We start from the raw sequence: 19,258 nt of genomic DNA on the forward strand, positions 1-19,258 counted from the left end.
GGTTTCCCCACTTGCCTAGCACAGTGGAAGCCCGGGGCGAACAGCAAAGCCGACCGCTCAGCCGGAGAGCGACACGCGCGGCCTCTCCAGCTGGGCGTGCAGGCCCCGGGGAGGGTGGGCACCTCGGGCTCCTGCTCCGGCCCAGGGCGTGGTCGAGGGACTCCAAGCCGGGAGGAGGCTCCACCTTTTAAAAGCCGCCTGCAGACCAAACTCTGTTTTGCTCCATCCTTCCAGGTAGCGGAGGGTGGGAGGGAGGATCTGGGCTGGGTTCTGGGACTACTCTTAGAAAAATCCATTTTGTGCACCTAAAATCGAGGTGTTCAAATTCAAGTTCAACACTACCCGTGCTTAGAACAGAGTTATTTTCTCGGTCCAGAGGCCATTAAAGTCAATAAAACAAAAAACCAAAACCCCAGGCACTCTACATGTTCTTTACAGTTTATACAACAGTTGTCACTGACACTAACTCACCTAATTCTGCAAGCCCAAGCGGCAGGCAGGCTCACTCGGTGGTGGAGTCAAGAAAATGGAGAGATTCGGAGACACCCTGCGGCTCCTCGGAAGCCACAGGAACCGCCTCGTCCCGGACCCGGACGCCTTCTGCAAGGCCTGCCTCATCCCACTGCTGCTAGTCTCTCCTCGGCGACACAGACCGCCACCTGCACCCCAAGGCGGGGCCTGGGCGCTCTCGGGTCTCCGGCCGCACGCTCACGCCACGGTCGCGGACGCAGCTGCAGTCGGGCATGGGCACGTGCCCCTGGAGCTGCCTCTCCTGCCGAGGCTCTGCCTACCCCGTGTTAAGATAAATACCCTCAAATAGAACTGCTAATTGCTTCCAAGTCAATGTTTCCTCCTCACTAAACTTTATTGCTTCCCAGTCTTGAGGACAAACTCCCTTGGGGGGGGGGGGGATGTCGTGTCCCTCCCAGGGGAGAGGCCGAGGGAAGCAGCAGCTTCTCGAAGGCGCAACCTGGGCGTCTCAGGGCCCGAGGCTCCGGGGAGGTGGCGGGGGACTCGGGGCCCGGGAGCGAAGGAGAGGCCTCCGAGGGCGGGGCCTGACCCCTCCGAGACCGACCGAGAAGTTTTCCACCTGCCCATCGCCCCCTACAGGCCACATCCGCCACGGCAGCGCGAGCCCCGCACGGCCGGTGCGCGCTTTTTGCTCTATCCTGGTCCTCATTTCCAGCACCCCCAGATCCACCCTCCCTTCCCCGCGGGGGGCTGGATGCGGGGGCCCCACTCAGGAACTCCGTCCTGAGGACGCTGCTGGGTCTACAGGCCTGGGGAACGGGTTAATGTTCTAGAAATCGGTGCCGGAGGATATGGAAACGTGTTTGAATTCCTGCACACCCGAAAGCTCAAATCCCTCCCTACCCCCCTCCCCAGGTATCCACACGCTTCCTCCTTTGATGGCAAATAAATCCGCTCCCCCTCTTTCCTTTATTCCTTTCAAGTGGAATAGAACGCGGGTATCCGTGGCGTAGGCTTCAATCTCGGCGGGAGGGCGAATTCCGGCGCCTTTTGTCGCAGGTGCGGGCGTTCGATCGCTTCCAACCGGGGGTTCCGAGCGCCCGCGCGCCCCACCGGTAAGAGCCTGCGCTCGCTGTCTACGACATCTGCATTTCCCCTTCTGCTCCAAATCCTCGCAGTTTCGAAAGCATCAACCCCAAAGAGCTTTGCAGGGGATGACGGCCAGGCCTACCTTCCTGGCATCTGCCAGGACTGGGAAGAACCGCTGGCCGGTTGGGGGCTCTCAGGGCTTCCCAGCGTTGCAGATACAAAGGAAAGGGGGCCCTTCTCGCGGCTGCGGCCCTGCGGTTAGGGGAGAAGCGGCCGGCGGACCCCTGCTCCTCCACCCCCGCCGCCCAAGGCAGCCCTAGAAAAAGCCCCACTGGCCTCAAAGGGCGGCTTGCGGCAGAGAGTCACGCTGCGGGCTCAGGCTCGGCCGGCATCGCTGCTATGCGCGGAAATATGAGCGAGTAATTTTATAAGTAACAAAGGATCAGGGATGGAATGAGGCCCCTGTTATCCGATGTCATCGAGAAGCCTTGGATCAGCAGCTTCTTGAGGCTAAAAGTGAATTCAAGAAGCCCTGCCTTTCCCTTTTCCCAGGGGTGTCCGCTAAATTTAGAAATAAGCTCTGTGTGTTTGCACAAATCATGTACCATTTGCTGTTTGTGTAAAAACCGATTAGCCAGACACAACTGTGAAACAACTTGCTACTTTTATAGCTGCAACACACAAACAAATTTAGATCCGTTGCGTTTTCCTCGCAAAGGAGATCCTGAGGGACCGGCCCGGAGCCGGTGCGGCGCGTGCTCCCCCGGGAGGCGAAGGTGCGGGCCGCTCCCCGGAAGGCGGCTGCGACTCGGGTTCCAGCCGCCGCACCCCCCGGCAGCTTGTTTTATTTTAGGACCCTGATCCCGACGGAATGTTTACTCAGGGCACAATAATGTTTACCGTTTACTAGGAAAACAGGTTCGGTATTGGGCGGCCGGCGGAGGCTAAGAGGAGCGGGCTCGGCGCGGCGGCTCGGCCGCACCTCCACCTCCGCGGTGGCCAGGGCGCCCACCGCGCCTTCCGAGCGGGACGCGCCGGCTCGGGTCCTCAGCGACCATTTCGCGTAAGCAATCCCAGCAGCTAAACTGACTACCAAATAACTAGGACGCATGCTGTTAGAGGAGATGCTGGCGGCGAGCCGGCCTCCCGCGTCAGGGTGTTAGCTTTCTGCCTTAATATTAAAAAAAAAAAAAAAGGTTCAAACAGCTGAAATGCACATTCGAACACTCCACGAGGACATGCCTTGTTCATGCCCCACAAGCTCACATTGCACACTAACCTAAACTAAGGTAAAGTAAAAAACGGCGGGGAAGGTGAAGTGCACCTGTTTTTAAAAGGGTATTAAGGCCACCATTCTCGGCCTCCAGTAAGGCTTCGGGCTGGAGGGACAGGAGGCATCCATAGGAATCCTAGAGAAACCCAGTCATCCTGTGGCTGGATCGTTGCACAGGAAAGAGGTATCCTATCTTAAAATATTATGAAAGAATAAAAGTTACGGACAATCTGTCATATTAATATAGATAATAGATAAAAATCCCACTGCAAAATGTAAAATGCTGTCACACAAATTCAAAAAAAATCAGCTGGGTTCATTTACCATTTTCATTTAAAAGATGAAAAGAAATTATTTCAAAAATCTTAAGATATAATCGCTCAAGTGAGGGATGTTTGGAATATGCTTTCGGGGGCTAATTAAAATGACCCAGAACTCTGGTACGTGAGGAGCTTCCATTGTGGAAAATACTCGTCTGATTCCCCCCCCCCCCCAAAAAAAAGCTGTTAAAAGACTCGCTATTGTTTAGAATTACATTTTTTAAAATGACAGTTTACTTTATCCACACCTGTGTGTGGTCATTTAGATTTGATAAGTTGACAAGAACCAGCTCATCACCCATATCCTGACTTTTGTGTGAAAAACAAAAACATTAGCGCAATTTAAATTAGACAAACCCTTCCCTTTCTCCAACTAAAATGTTTTCACATTCAAATTGTGAATTGGCAAAGTTTGAAAAGGTCATCACTTTAAACTCTTCGGTTTTCTGGGGAAGATAAAATGCAAATACCATTTTTAACTCTTGGCATTTACTTCAGACACCTAAACAAAACTCTAGATTAAGCATTTTAAAAATTTATTTACAAAGTTGTTTACAACACGATGGAATAACATTTAGAATACCATATATATTCATTCATATATAAACAGACTTTTATAATAGAATGACATTTTTCGCCTTTTTGAAAATTTTTTTTATATTTAAAATCTCCCAACGTCTCTATACATTCTTTTTCTCGGATAAAACTGCGGAGAGTGAACCTTCAAAAAAAATGAAAGTTCAGAGCTCTAAATCTACTGAATTTTTTTTCTTAAAAAAATAAAAACCCCAAAAGGAAAGTCAGTAATTTTTATACAAATATGTACAAAGAATTTCCCTCCCATCCCCACGGTACTGAGACCAGGCGCCGTCGGGGTGTATGTCTGGAAAATTCGGTTTTCGGGTTTACCTGTACGGAAAGCTATTCCCGGCGGGCGCGCGGTGAGTTTGCTCGGCCGGTTTAGGTGTGAGCGAGAGGGCGGAGGCCGCTGGAGGCCAAGAGGGGGACCTGGGGGGTTGGAAGAGTCCGGGATTGGGCAGGGGGGCCGGGGCGGGGCACGCAGCCCCGCGAGGACAGCCAGCACCCGGGGCCGCCGCCGGGCCCTGCGTCCCAGCCACCCGCGCGCCCCTATTGCGCAGGCCACTTGGCTTGAGCGGCGGCGGCGGCGGCGGCGGCCGCCGAGGCTGCGGGCTGCAGGAACTGTCCCGAGAGTGGCACGCTCAGGATGGGCGCGATGGTGGCGGTCGTCCGGCTTAGCGACAGCGGCTGGTGCGTGGCCATGAGCGCCGCCGACTGCACAGTCCCGGGCGGCCGCAGGAAGGACTGCGCGGTGCCGCCGCCCCCGCCGCCCCCGGTGGCCCCAGTGCCGCCGGCGCCCGCCGCGCCCGCCGCCGAGCCCCCGGGCGCCGCCGAGCCCCCGCCGATGATGTTCTCGATGCTGAACGACGGCCGCGCGCTGGGCTCGGACTTGATGAGCGACGCCGTGGTGCCCGCGGCGCCCGCCGTGCCCGCGGCGGCCGCGGCAGCACCCAGGCTGTTGAGCTGCAGCTGCAGGCCCGGGCCGAGCTGCGAGCCGAAGGCGGCCGCCTTGCGGCCCAGCTCGCCCGAGGGCAGCAGCGGCACGGCGGGCGGCAGCACCGGCGCCACCGGCGGCAGCGCGTACGGGTACTGGAGCGCGGCGGCGGCTGCCGCGGCCGCTGCGGCCGCCGGGTGCGAGTAGGCGCCGGCCGCGGCCGCGGGGTGCAGGCCGTAGGGGCGGCCGTAGGGTCCCGCGGCGCCCGCCGCCGCCGCCAGGCTGTAGGCGCCGAAGCTCTGCATCATGAGCGCCGTCTGCTCGCGCAGGTGCTCCTGCTGGTGGCGCTTGAAGCGTTTCCGGCGCCGCAGGAAGCTGCCGTTGTCGAACATGTCCTCGGACTGCGGGTCCAGGGTCCAGTAGTTGCCCTTGCCGGGGTTGCCCGGCTCGCGGGGGATCTTGACGAAGCAGTCGTTGAGCGAGAGGTTGTGGCGGATGCTGTTCTGCCAGGCGGGGAACTTCTCCCGGTAGTAGGGGAAGCGGTTGCTGATGAATTCGCAGATGCCGCTCAGGGTCAGCTTCTTCTGCGGGCTCTGCAGGATGGCCATGGTGATGAGCGCGATGTACGAGTAGGGCGGCTTCACCAGGCTGTTCTTGGGCTTGCTCGGGGCCAGGCCGCCCGCCGCGGCGCCGCCACCTGCGCCGGGCCCGCCGCCGCCGCCCGCGCCGCTGCCCTCCTCGCCGCCAGCGCCGCCCTTGCAGCCGTCCGCCTCGGGCGCGCCCACCTCGGCCCCGGCCCCGGCCCCGGTCGCCTCCTTGGGCAACACCAGCGGCTGCTGGGGCTGCCCGTGGTGGGGGGCCGCCGGCGGCCCCTCGTCCGCCTCGTCCAGGCGCAGCTCCGGCGGCCCCGCGGGGCTGTCGCAGCCCGCGTCACTGTCCTTCTCCTCCAGCCCGTCGTCGCCCTCGCCCACCACATCGATGTCCACGTCCTCGGCCGTCAGCACCGTCTGGCCGGACATGTCGCTGGCGCTGCCGCCGCCGGAGAGGGTCATCCCTCCTCGGGGTGGGTGGCGGCGGCGGAGAGGGAGCGGCGGGCGCAGAGAGAGTCGTCAGGGGCTGCCGCGGAGTTCCGGGGAAGGGGCTCTGGACGCCCCCCGAAAAGATGGGGGCAGGGAGAGAAGAGGGGGGTCAGGCGGCTCGGGGCCGGCCCGGCTCGCTCACACTCGGCGGCCAGGCATCGCGCGGCGCGGGCGCCGCCGTCCGCCCCCCGCGGCCGCCCTCCGCCAACTCCAGCAGTCCCCGGCCGCTTCTCCACGCCGCGCCCCCTCACTTCACCCGCTGGTCCTCGGCCTCCGGCCCCAGGCGCGCAGGAGCGGTCCAGGCGGGCGCGGGACACCGGGCGCCGGGCAGCTCGGGAGGGCGCGGGGCAGGGGCAACTGCGGGGCGGGGGTGGGGGGTTGGGGGGTCTTGTCAGGGCCGCCGAAGCCCCGGTAGTCGAAAGTCCCGTTTTAAGGACTGGCCTGATAGATTACTTTCTACTTAAAGATCCAGCGGGAGGCGGGGCCACGTGACCGCGCGTGACGTCAGGGCCGCCGCGGAGCCGGCCAAACTCAAGTTGGTTCAGGGAATTGTCAACAAAGGGACAAGACGCGCAACTCTGCACCGCACCGCGCGCCGGCACCCGCGGGCCCCGAGGGCGCGCCGGCCGGCCCCGAGACCCCGGCCCAGGCCAGAGCGGGCGCTGGGGCCCGGGGAGGGGGCGGGTGTGGGTGGGTGTGAGCCAGCGAGGGCGTGGGCCTGGGAGCGGCTGCCGGAGCGCCGGGCTCCCGCGGCCCAGCCTTCCCCGCCCCCTCGCCCCCCCCTCCGCCCACACTCCTTGGACAGGGACTGGGCGACGTAGAATGAGATCTCCATCCCATTTTTTGAAAAGCAAAAACTTGGTCGCTTTTCTGCTTTTGTTTGTTTTTAGCTGTAAAGAGTAAGGGCGGCGCACCCGGCTTCCTCTTGCTAATCAGCCCGCAGACCTCCCTGCAGCCTCAGTGCCCGTGGCGGGCACGACACCTGCTGCGGCGTCTCCCTTGCTTCCCACCAAGGTCTAACCACTCGGGGCCTGATTTCGTTTTCCCTGACTGATGCCAGCGTGTTTTTCCCCACCGCGCGGCTGCAAAACAGCATTCGCTAGCGTCTCCGAAGGACAGAAAATAGCTATTGATTAATCTATTAGATTAGTTGCCGAGAGAAATAAAAACGACGTTAAAAACAAAACAAAACAAAAAACAGGGACCCTCTAAAGAAGCCGAAACTGGCTGCTTGGAGTTGCTTAGCGGTTTAGCATATGAAAAAGTCGGAAATGAGGCGCTGGGGAAGGAGCCGGTAGTGGCCACTGCCTGGGTAAGTCGACGGGCGCGGGGAGGAGGCCTGGGGCCTCCAGGTTCGACGCCGCGCCCCGTGGGGACCGCCGAAGGACTGCCTGGGGAGCGGGGGTGGCGTGGAGCCTGCAGGCAAGCTGGGCCCTCTGTGGCCGGTCGCTAACGTGGATTTTCTCTCCGAAGGCGTAGCCGTAGCCGCTGTGTCCGAGATCGAACTTGTACGGGAAACCAGCGGCAGCGCGGGTGGTGGAGGCGAGGAGGTGGCCGGTGCACTCGGAGTTTCCTGCTTAGGAAAGTCAGCGATGGTAGGCAAGACTGTGGGGACTTCACCGGGAACCGGGGGGCGGCGAGCGGCGTGGCTAGGGCGTGTGGACCCCACACCGCCGAGGGGGATCGGAGCTTGGGACCCTTGAGTTTGCGGTGCGCCTGCCTCGGTGGCCGGCATTTAGGCCGCCTTTCCACGAGTGGCGGGCTCCTGGAACCCAAGCCCATCCTGGCTGCGGACCGCCTGGGGAAGGGAGGGCCGGCCTCATCAGAGGAAGGAGCGCGAGAGGAGGGGGTTTGAGAGTCAGGAATCGGTGAAATATTTACACAAGTCCCCGGGAAAGTGATTTAAATCCGGGTGGACAGTGCACCTTCTGCCTCTCTCAGTCCACCCGTGACCCCTGTCCTTTGCCTGGCACACTAAATAAATTAAAAACTAAAAATATATAAACTTGCTCCCTTACAGGCATTGCGACACACAAATTAATTTCCATCTCCCTGACACCGTTCCCCCGGATATAAAACCAGCCCACTGGATCCCGACTTCGCAGGATGTCTCCGCTTGGGGATGGGGCGGGTGAGATTGGCTCCACCCTGAGACCCCCCCGCCATGCTCTCGGGGGTCTACCTGACCCTAAAATGAATCTCTGAGCTGTTTTCCGCAGTTGCACCGCGCTGTGGTCCGCAGGATCCTAAAGAGTTGGCAACGCCGTCTAGACTGCATTCTGCGAAACCGACGGGACCGCGTGGCAAGCTGGCTACCCGCCGACCTGGGCTGCCGGAGGTCTCCGGGGCTACTGCTAACGCAACCCAGAGGGAGGTCGGGAGGACCAGAAGCCGACGTTTACAAAGCCGGAAGCTCCTTTGGCTCGACCCGGACCGCCCAGCGCGAGAGGCAGGCACCTGGCGCGGCGCGGGCCCCACTGAGGCCTCGGTGGCGTGGACGTGTGCGAGTGTCCGCGCCTGGGAGCACGGCGGCCCTAAGCTGCCCTCGCCGCTCTTCTCGACGTGGTCTCCGAGTAAACCTAGCTCGGATTTCACCGCCCGCCGGCGCTGGCTCGGAGCCCCCTCCACGCCGCCCATCGCCGCAGCCCGCCTGCCCTCCGCCGAGCCGGGGCCTGAGCGGTCCATTCCCGGGTGTCTCCTTGGAACGTCCCTGGGGAAGGGGGCTGAACAACTCCCAGCTGCCAGTTCCATTTGTTGCGCTTTTTTCCTTCGACACAATAAAAGTCAAATTAATTGATTCATACCATTAATTACGGCGCGTAGCGTGAAAAGCGACGCTTCCCCTCCGTTAGAGATCCATTGTGCTAATCTCTTGTTCAATCAGTGTTACCATCTGATGCCGGGGCCGGCCCTTACAGAAACTTTTCGACTCGATTAGCTCAATGATGAGCCGCGCAGGACCAACTGGCTGCGGCCTCGACGTCCCGCGCCCGAGCCGGCCTCGCCGCTCACTATGGCTTTTCCGCCGAGGCTACGGGTTTCTCCGCGGCCGCGGGCTTCTTTCTCCCGGGCGGTCGGTAGCTGTAGCCCAGCCTCCCGGGACGGGAAGGAAGCCTTGCGCGGCCCTGGCGGGAGACAGGAAAGTTCTCGCCGCGGGAGGCCGCCGGGGCGCGCACGGGCCCGGGCTGGAGGCCGCCTGGGTTTGGGGTGGATGAATTCAGTTTGCGCGTAATTGAGGTTTGCAGCCCCAAAGCCTGCAAGTTGTCAGTAAGACTCTTCCGTGGAGGGCGAGGAGGGACAGTGTGGGAGAGGCAGCAGACATTTGGGGCGGGGGAGAGGGGTATGCGCGTTTTTCTGAGGCTCAAGGAGTTGCGGAACAGGAGGTAGAAGGAGAATGAGCGCACGCACACATACAGTTAGGAGTGAGTGACTGCTTGGGTCCCAGCGAGCAAACTTTCCAGGAGAGGCGTCAAGAGGAAGTTGGCAGCGGCTGTCTCACCTGCTCAGGTGTGTGATACATTTCACCCAGAAGAGAGGGGAATGAGATTGAAAGTCCCTTTCGGGATCTCCCAGAGTGGGCAGAGGACGGAACACCCGGCTGGGGGAGCCACTGGGACTGGGTGGTCGGGGGTGGGGGTAGGATGGGAAGGAAATTGAGACATCGCCCGGGAGGGGAGATTTAGTGTGTGCGGGGGGGGGGGGATTGGGTGGGAGAGAAGGACAGGTTGGGGAAGAAAGGGATAGAGGAACAATTTATGACAGAGAAGGGAAATTAATTACAGCTCAGTTTGGCTTAGGCGGTCAACACGGGAGGAGGGCCTCGGACACAGAGTTCCCGAGGTGGGAATGGCCCACCTACCCCTTGTCAGGCCTCTTCGAACTCAGACACCGCGCTCAGGGCTGGGAGAAATCGCTGGCGCGGTGTCAGACGGAGTCGCCCATGCCTGCGCACAGACGCCCTATTCTTACAACCCGGGTAGCCAGGGTCAAGTTCTAACGAGTGGGGGTCGCGGCCCCCACCCCAAGGGGCTACCCCGGCTCTCGAAAAGGAGGCAAAATATGGGTGGAGCCTTACGGAAAATACCCCCCATTCGCTCCCTCCCTCAAGGACCAACGCCTGCCCCTGGGCAGTCTTCACAGATCTGTTCAACTATTACTAATCTCTTTGTCAGGAGGGCGGCCACAAGGGAAGGTGGGACGGGCCGAGGGGGTACCCGGGACCTCTACCCGCAGGATTATCTTCCATTTCCCAGCGGGTGCGATTTTCAACTTCTCAAAGCCGCCCTTCATAGCGCTCTCGCACCTTTCCACCTTTCTTTGGGTCAAATAAATAAACGGCTGATGGAATGTTCTTGTTTGAATTTGCATCTCAAAACTGAATTTATTTTCAAAGTACCTGTCACCGAAGGTACACGCCTAGGCGTGCCTGTCGACGGCGAGAGACCAAAAGGAAAGGAGAGAGAGGGGATGGTTTCGAATTTATTTATATTGGAAATGTATAAACATCCATTCTGTAAAAGGCAACACGTTTAATTAACGATGAGAGAGCGGTTAGGGGCAGAAAGCTAGTAAAATTGTGTGATAAATTTATGGCATTGTTAGCGTGCTTTTAATTATGGCTATTATGTTAATTATTTCACATTAGCATGGAGTTATCAGCAGCATGTCAGATTTAATCAAAACGAGCCTTTCTCTCGAAAATTGTTCTTTTCATCCGCGAGGAGAAAGGTCCTGGGCAAGACCAGGGGCTTAAAAATGACTTGGCACTGGGAGCGCGAGTCTTTGCGTCGCGGCTTGGTGCGCGGCGGCCGGGCCAGGCGGCGCGCGGGGTCCCTCCAGGCTACCGGCAGCCCGCGGAGGAGCCGGGGGCTGGGTTTTTAGGAATTCACCATTTTCACCCCCTTCGGAGCCGACACTTCATCATGCGGGATCACTCTGTCAAACAATATGATGCTGCTCATTTTTATCTGTCCCGCTTTACAAAATCCCCATTCAGTCGGCGGAGGAGTAACAAAAGCCTCGGCGCGGCGGCCGCACAGCGCGCGAGGAAGAAGGGCGCCCGGGGCTGCGGAAAGCAGGCGGCGGGCGCGTCCCTCGCCGCCCGAGGGAGCGCGGCCTGTTGGGCCGCGAGCGCCCAGGTGCCGGCTCCTCGGGTGTGGCCCCAGCGGGACACGCCTCTCTCCTACCCGCGCCCGCCCGCCCTCGGCCTCCCCGGTGGGCGCGGGGCGAGAAAGTCCCTTTCCCTTTCCGCGAGCGACTCGCCCACCCAGGCCACATCGATTTCTTAATCACCGTCGATCGATTTATTGGGAGCAAATAAATAGCCCGTTTTGGAAACGTTTCAATTGTTGGCTTGATGGCGAGGGCACGGGCGCGGGAGGGCGCGCGCGCGGGAAGGGGCTTGTGGGAAGGCGGGGAGCGCGACCTGCGCTCGGACCTCTGGCCGCGCCGGGCCCCCTCGAGGTTCCGCTTCTCCTCTCGGGTCCGGCTCCCCCTGGCGGCGGGGCGTCCAGCCCACTTCCCCGGCGTGCCCGCAGGTCAGCGCGCCCGGCTTTCTGACTCCTTCGCCACGTGCCCCGTGCCAGGCCACCGCAAGACCCCGCGTCCACCTCCGGGCCCCGCGCAGGGAGGGAGCCCCCTCCCCCAGGCGGGCCGCTCGCCGGCGGCCTTCCGGCGCGGGCTGCGACGTCGCGGCCTGCTCGCCCCTGGGCCGGGAGCCGCCTTCCTGCCCAGGACCACTCGGGCCCCCGCCCTTCCCGGGACAGGCTGTGGACCCGCCAGCTGTTGCCTTATTTTTAGCGCCATTCCATTCGCGCGGTTATATTTAACTCGACCCACTCCTCTGAGGAGGTCGCGCGGACATCGAATTCTCCACATCGCAGCTCGGGCCCGCCCGCCTTGCCTCGGGGGCAGCTCCTCAAGGGGGCAGATTGGAAAACCCCTGCTCAAGAATCTTTGACATCTTCGGAGCTTGGCGAGGACGGCAGAGGGGAGGGCGGCCCGGTTCTGGAAGCGGCCGCCACCGCCACCTCGCCAGCGAGGATCCCGCCTCGCGTGGGGGAGGGGAAGAGGAGCCAGAGCCAGGGGCCAGGGCTCGCGGTCCGGAGCCCTGGGTCCGGCTCCTACTAATGCATGACCCAGAGCACCCAGGTGACCCGGAAGATCTCCCTGCCCTGCCCTTCAGAAAGCTGGCAATTTTCCACGCACGCAGGCATTCCTTCTCCTCACTCCCCCCCCCCCCCCCAACAGGATACTTAACTTCGAAGAATAGGCTGCAAAATCTCAACCAGACCGTGCCAGGCACTCACTCAGGGGAGAAAGGACCCACCTGGGTAACCGGCAGAAACACCCTTGTGATACGTTATTCACATAGGCCAGACTGCATTGTACCTGACCAGGGATCTTGAAACACATTTGAAATTTAACTTTTGACAGTTTGAAAGAGAGGACTTCCTCTCCCTTGGGTACAAAGTGGTAATTCTGGCTGCCTCATTGGTGTAGAACTCCCTGCAAGTGTAGACGCTGGTTGGCTAAAAGTCACACAGGGCAAATTCATAGAGGGGGTATGTGTGTGTGTGTGTGTGTGTGTACACCTTTCTCATTTATTTCCTTATGAATACTTTATCAAGCTGCTGCAGACTCTGGAAGGTGCTAGGCATGGAAAGAATTCAACCCAAGGTCCCTCAAGGAAGAGCCAGGTAAGAGAATGAGTGTTTCAGTACAAGGTAGGGTCTATGGCAGAGGAATCAGGGCTGGAGAGGAGGCCCTTTCTCAGCTGGTGGGGAATGAAGTGTGAGGCCTTGGGACAACACTGACTTCAGGGGTGTTCAGAGAAGATGAGCAGGAAGTAAATTAGAACCTCGAGTATTTGGGCAAGGCAACTACTTAGGTTGGGTGCCTAACAGTAGTAGTTCTGGCTAGCCAGGGAAATGTGACAAGATTAATAGAGGAGGGAGGGCAGACAAGGGAAAGGGGAGGGTGAACATGGAATTTTGCTGAGAAATTTTGTCTTGATCTCTTTCAGACTACCTGGATACATACTGACCGACAAATACACAGGTGAAATCTCAAACAGAATTTAAGAAAGAGAAAATGAGCTGGGGAAGAGAATGGCAGGGAGAGACTATTGCAAAGGCTTATTGGTATACCCAGCTGTCTTTCTAACCTTATATTCATCGAGAGCCAGGAACTGGAATTTTGGGGGTAAAACAGGTTGGCTCCACTTTTAGGATGCTAACCCCTTAAGAGAGGTTTTTGTTGATTGTTGTATCGCCAGTCAAGTCCTGGGTGTGGGGTGAGGGGATAGTTTCACAAATGCACAAATATTGACTGAATGGCCATATCAGTAAAACATAGTCCCACTGTGGTGGGGAACTTATTTCAGTAAGGGGTTAAGCATTGTGGCACTGCAAGTTAAGCTTCTACTTGGACATTTGCATACCATATCAGAGTACTTGGGATCCAGTCCTGTCTCTGTTTCCAATCCAGCTTCCTGCTAGTGTGCCTGGGATGCAGCAGATAATGGCCCAAGTGACTGTGTCCCTGCCACCCACATGTGGTACCCAGAGAGCATTCCTGTTTCCTGGCTTTGGCCTGGCTTGGCTCTGACTGTTAGAAGTATTTACGAGTCAACCAGCAGATAAGAGAGCTTTCTCTGTCATTCTACCTTCATATATATGTGTGTGTGTGTGTGTGTGTGTGTGTGTGTGTGTGTATGCACGTGCGCACACACACACATACATATATACATATATATATTTATATATACAGTGTGATGAGTTGTAAATACATGTCATAGAATGTTCCTGGAGAGCAGGGTAGTCATAACTGATTCTGCCTGGAAAGAAGAGCTATGTAGTAAGGTTTTCCAAAGAAATTTTTCTTGAATGATGAGTAACAGGTGGATGAAAAGAACGGAGTTCTAAGTGGAAAACACAGCATGAGCAAAGACACAGAGGTACACAAGACTGGAGGAGCAATGTGTAGTTTGGGGGAGTTGCTGGATTGATACAAGAGGAAGTGCACAAGGGTTAAATCTCGAAGATTCCTGGATATTGGGCTACGAAGCCTAGCCTCAGACTGACAAGGAACAACTGAAGAATTTTGAATGTATGATTGGCAAGATCAGAATAAAATTTGGAACTGATCTTTGGGAGATGTGTGGAGGGTATTCAGGAGAGGCTAAAAGATGAGAGAGTGAGGAGGTGATTTCAGGTATTTCAGTACTAGGTGATGAAGATGTGATTCAAATTATGGGCAGTGGGACTAGAGAAGGGGGAACAAATTGCAGAGGATTTCAGAGGTAAAACTGATAGGTTTAAATATCTGAGTTGCGAGGGAGAGAAAATTCTTGGTAATTCCTGGATACGACTTTTGGAAATCTGGGGAAAATGTCAATATCATTAACAGAGAGAGAGAGAATACAAATAGGGGACACTCTCTGGTCTCTTCTGTCATCCACAAGCACAAGTTATATATATATATATTTTTTTTTTTTTTGACAGGCAGAGTTAGACAGAGAGAGAGAGACAGAGAGAAAGGTCTTCCTTCTGTTAGTTCACTTCCCAAATGGCCGCCACGGTTGGCACTGCGCCGATCCGAAGCCAGGAGCCAGGTGCTTCCTCCTGGTCTCCCATGCAGGTGCAGGACCCAAGCACTTGGGCCATCCTCCACTGCCTTCCTGGGCCACAGCAGAGAGCTGGCCTGGAAGAGGAGCAACTGGACAGAATCTGGCGCCCCAACCAGGACTAGGACCTGGGGTGCCAGCGCCGCAGGCAGAGGATTAGCCTAGTGAGCTGTGGCGCCAGCCACAAGTTATCTCTTAAGTATCTGTGGAGCACATCACCTCATTATTCAAGGAGGCCCAAACCCTTCAGTAAGACATGCCAGGTATGCTGTAATCAGGCTCCCACTTCTAGTTTCATTTGCACTTCATGCTGCAGTCCTATGAGACTATAGTAGATCTGCTGGAAATATTTTTTTTAAGTTTAATTTTTATTTATTTATTTGAAAAGCAGAGAAACAGAGGAGAGAAAATAAGAGCGCTCTCCTACTGGTTCACTCCTCAAGTAACCTTAATGGCTGGAGCTGGGCCAGGCTGAAGCCAGGAACCCAGAATTCCATCTGAATCTCCCTCATGGCAAGAACCCGAGTTTCTTGAGCTATTGTCTGCTGCTTCCCAGGATGCATTAGCAGGAAGGTAAATCAGAAGCAGGGGAGCCGAGACCTGAACCAGAACTCTGATGTGGGATGCGTGTGACCCAAGCAACAGCTTAACCCTGTACTGGCCACACCTTCACCTCCATCCCTCACCAGTCATGTGACCTTGAACAAATTCCTTAGACTAACTGTGCCTCCTTTGTTCATCTATAAAATGAGGATAAGCTACCTTGCTTGTGGAATTGGTGTAAGGATTAAGAAAATCCAGGGTGGGGGGGCACCTTGGCTCAATAGGCTAATCCTCCACCTGCGGCGCTGGCACACCGGGTTCTAGTCCCGGTCAGGGCACCGGATTCTGTCCCGGTTGCTCCTCTTCCAGGTCAGCTCTCTGCTGTGACCCGGGAGTGCAGTGGAGGATGGCCCAAGTCATTGGGCCCTGCACCCGCATGGGAGACCAGGAGAGGCACCTGGTTCCTGGCTTCGGATCAGCGCGATGCACCAGCCGCAGCGGCCGTTGCAGGGTGAACCAATGGCAAAGGAAGACCTTTCTCTCTGTCTCTCTCTCTGTCCACTCAGTCTGTCAAAAAAAAAAAAAAAAAAAAAAAAAAAAAAAAAGGATTAAGAACACCCAAGAACTTAGAATGGCATTTGGAACATATCTGAAAAATAATAATAATGGCTTGTGTCTTTGCAATGTCTTCCCTTGTTTTCTGATTGAAAGACGTGGCCTCAGCTTTCTAGGAGTTTTCACTTTAGTTGTGACAAGCCAGAGAGGCAGACATTGGAAGCCCTTGAAGTCAAAGATTAGAGGCTTAGATTTTTATTATTTTTGTCTTGAAAGTGACTATTATGGAATTTTGAACAGAGTAATGATACAACAGGACATGTTTTAGCAATATCGCTCTGTCACCAGTGTGGAGAATGGACTGAAGGGGGAAGATGATGAGTTCAGTTTTTGCACATACTGAATGAGAGGCACTGGTGAGATTTTTTTTTTTTAAAGTTTTTTAAATTTATTTGAAAGAGTCACAGAGAGAGAGGGAGAGACAGAGAGATCTTCCTTGTGCTGGTTCACTCCCCAGATGACTGCAAGGGCTAGGGCTGGGCCAGGTTGAAGCCAGGAGCCAGGATCTTCATCCAGGTCTCCCATGTGGATGCAGGGGCCCCAGCACTTGAGCCATCCTTTGCTGCTTTTCCCAGGCCATTAGCAGAGAGCTGGATCAGAAGTGGAGCAGCTGGAACTCAAACTGGTACCAATATGACATGTTGGATTCTCAGGCAGTGGCTTTACCTGCTAGAATACAATGCTAGCCCCCTGGTGAAATTTCTGAGATAATTAGCAAAAAATAAGACCCTGGAATAATACTGTTCCAGGAATATAATGAGAGCCACAAATATGAACCGTGTGTATACTTTCTTTTTTTTTTATTTTATTTATTTGTTTTTTGACAGGCAGAGTGGACAGTGAGAGAGAGACAGAGAGAAAGGTCTTCCTTTGCCGTTGGTTCACCCTCCAATGGCCGCCGCGGCCAGCGGGCTGTGGCCAACGCAGCGCGCTGATCTGGAGCCAGGAGCCAGGTGCTTCTCCTGGTCTCCCATGGGGTGCAGAGCCCAAGCACTTGGGCCATCCTCCACTGCACTACTGGCCTGGAAGAGGGGCAACCGGGACAGAATCTGGTGCCCCAACCGGGACTAGAACCCGGTGTGCTGGAGCCGCAAGGCGGAGGATTAGCCTAGTGAGCCGCGGCGCCAGCCACCGTGTGTATACTTTCAAATTTCTTTTTTCTTTCTAAAGATTTGTTTTATTGGGGCTGGCGCTGTGGCGTAGCAGGTAAAGCCACCGCCTGCAGTGCTGGCATCCCATATGGGCACCGGTTCGTGTCCTGGCCGCTTCACTTCGAATTCAGCTCTCTGGTATGGCCTGAGTAAGCAGTAGAATATGGCCCAAATCCTTGGGCCGCTGCACCCATGTGGGAGACCCAGAAGAAGCTCCTGGCTCCTGGCTTCAGATTGGTGCAGCTCCAGCCATTGTGGCCATTTGGGGAGTGAACCAGCAGATGGAAGAGCTCTCTCTTTGTCTCTCCTTCTTTCTCTGTATCACTCTGACTTCCAAATAAAATAAATAAAATCTTTAAAAAATTTTATTTATTTATTTATTTTGACAGGTAGAGTTAGACAGTGAGAGAGACAGAGAAAGGTCTTCCTTCCATCGGTTCACCCCCAAAATGACCGCTACGGCCGGCGCACTGCGCCGATCCAAAGCCAGGAGCCAGGTGCTTCCTCCTAGTCTCCCATGCAGGTGCAGGGCCCAATGACTTGGGCCATCCTCCATTGCCTTCCTGGGCCACAGCAGTGAGCTGGCCTGGAAGAGGAGCAACCAGGACAAAACCGGTGCTCCAACTGGGACTAGGACCTGGGGTGCCAGCGCTGCAGGCAGAGGATTAGCCTTGTGAGCTGCAGTGCCGGCTGGTTTGATTTATTTGAAAGTCAGAGTTACAGAGAGAGGTAGAAACAGAGAATGAGAGAGTCTTCCATCTGCTGGTTCACTCCCCAAACGGCTTTAACAACCAGAGCTGAGCAGATCCAAAGCTAGGAGCCAAGAGCTTCTTCTGGGTCTCTCATGACTTGGGCCATATTCCACTGCTTTCCCAGGTGCCAGGTGCATTAACAAGGAATTAGATCAGAAGTAGAGCATCCAGGACTCAAACTGATACCCATATGGGATGTCAGCTCTGCAGGCAAGGGCTTTAACCTGTTGTACCACAGCGCTGGCCCCACTTTCAAATTTCTAATAGCCACATTTTGAAAAGTAAAAAGAAGCATATATGATCAATTCTAATGACAATTTTACTAACCACAACATATTTAAAAATATTGCCACGTAGGCATGTAATTAATAGAACATTAATGAGATATTTCCATTCATGGGGGGGGGGGGTAAGTCCTTGACATATAGTATGTATTTTAACTGTATGATCACCTCAATATGAAGTAGCCAGTTTCTTTTAAATATTTATTTCTTTTATTTGAAAGGCAGAGTAATAGAGAGGAAGAGAGAGATCTTCCATCTGCTGGTTCATTCCCCCAGGTGACTACAACTTCCAGACAAAAGCCAAGAGACAGGAACTCCACTGAGATCTCCCATATGGGTGTAAGGAATCTAAGTACTTGGGCCATCACCTACTGCTTCCCAGGCATATTAGCAGGAAGCTAGATTAGAAGTACAGAGTAGCCAGGACTCAAACCCTGTGCTTCAATATGACATGTGGACATCACCAGTAGTGACCCAACTTGCTGTGCCACAACACCCACCCTACAAGTGGTTAGATTCCAAGTGTTCCATAGCCATGTGTGGCTAAGGGCCATCATGTAAGACAACTCAACTACATAGTAAAAGAGAGAAGCCAGGACTACAGATAAAAATTTGGTACACATTGACGTTCAAATGTGATAGTTTGTGTAATAAGAGTGTGCATGCCCAGTAAATGAGAGTGCATAGGATGAGGATAAGACCAAGGGAATAGTAGAGATGGGAAGAAGAGTCCAGAAAAGAAGGTGGGAAGGTAAGTAAAACATAAATCAGGAGTTGGCACTATCATGGAAACCAAGGAAGAAAGAATTTTGAGAAGAGTACTTAATAGTCAAGTCTTTCCGAGATTTATTTTATTATGTATAATTGTTATGTATATATTATTATAAGGGTTAAGCCACCTCTGATAAGAATTATTTAAATATAACTAGACTACCTATATAACAGTAATTCTTATAAGAATTGTTCAAATATAAGTGGATTATTTCAGGTAAGAAGGCTGTTGAGAATAGATAGTATTTCTTCATTGTGTATACAGTTGCAAAATGTTATTGTTGGATTTCATGAAAACTCATGTGTATTATCTCATCCCGTGAACTTGTCCCACAGTCACAGTGACCAGTCATTTGTCCCTTTTGGCCTGGAACAGTTCCAGATTATGCTCACTTTTCAAGTATAATCTTTTCTAGGCCTATTTTATTCTCAGAAATGTCTTGGTTTTGATTGTAAGTGACTTGGTTACCCCGCACATAGTAGACCACTTTTTTTTTTTTTGACAGGCAGAGTTAGAGAGAGACAGAAAGGTCCTCCTTTTCCATTGGTTCACCCCCTCAAATGGCCGCTACAGCTGGCGCACTGCGTCGATCCGAAGCCAGGAGACAGGTGCCTCCTCCTGGTCTCCCATGCGGGTGCAGGGGCCCAAGCATCTTGGGCCATCCTCCACTACCTTCCCGGGCCACAGCAGAGAGCTGGACTGGAAGAGGAACAACTGAGACAGAATCTGGCACCCCAATCGGGACTAGAACCCGGGGTACCGGCGCCGCA

The 19,258-nt window shown here is 55.2% G+C and overlaps 3 protein-coding genes across 4 annotated transcripts in view; 2 read left to right on the forward strand and 1 right to left on the reverse strand.

Moving 5' to 3' along the window:
• The first annotated feature begins 1,531 nt into the window (after positions 1 to 1,531).
• On the forward strand, positions 1,532 to 8,555 carry LOC103350276 (uncharacterized). Of its 2 annotated transcripts, none has more exons than XM_070076979.1 (4): positions 1,532 to 1,586; positions 7,219 to 7,340; positions 7,766 to 7,876; positions 7,965 to 8,555. In XM_070076979.1, exons 3-4 carry the CDS (start codon positions 7,852 to 7,854, stop codon positions 8,540 to 8,542), a joined length of 603 nt encoding a protein of 200 aa, XP_069933080.1. In that variant the 5' UTR covers positions 1,532 to 1,586; positions 7,219 to 7,340; positions 7,766 to 7,851; the 3' UTR covers positions 8,543 to 8,555. The 2 variants fall into 2 exon arrangements, with proteins under 2 accessions (XP_069933080.1, XP_069933079.1); XM_070076978.1 differs by lacking the exon at positions 1,532 to 1,586 and adding an exon at positions 6,618 to 7,057.
• Positions 3,673 to 5,863, reverse strand: FOXD3 (forkhead box D3). The gene has a single exon (XM_051856414.2). It carries the CDS (start codon positions 5,716 to 5,718, stop codon positions 4,282 to 4,284), a length of 1,437 nt encoding a protein of 478 aa, XP_051712374.1. The 5' UTR covers positions 5,719 to 5,863; the 3' UTR covers positions 3,673 to 4,281.
• Positions 8,556 to 11,101: 2,546 nt separating the features above from the next.
• LOC138850362 (uncharacterized) overlaps positions 11,102 to 19,258 on the forward strand; it is a 43,777-nt gene continuing 35,620 nt past the window's right edge. Inside the window, exons 1-4 of the mRNA XM_070076790.1 lie at positions 11,102 to 11,432; positions 11,593 to 11,936; positions 12,375 to 12,443; positions 12,770 to 12,804. Coding sequence (XP_069932891.1) covers positions 11,102 to 11,432; positions 11,593 to 11,936; positions 12,375 to 12,443; positions 12,770 to 12,804 — 779 coding nt within the window. The remainder of the gene's footprint in view (positions 11,433 to 11,592; positions 11,937 to 12,374; positions 12,444 to 12,769; positions 12,805 to 19,258) is intronic.

The sequence above is a fragment of the Oryctolagus cuniculus genome, chromosome 7 (genome assembly GCF_964237555.1).
Source record: "Oryctolagus cuniculus chromosome 7, mOryCun1.1, whole genome shotgun sequence".
Lineage (NCBI taxonomy): Eukaryota > Metazoa > Chordata > Mammalia > Lagomorpha > Leporidae > Oryctolagus > Oryctolagus cuniculus.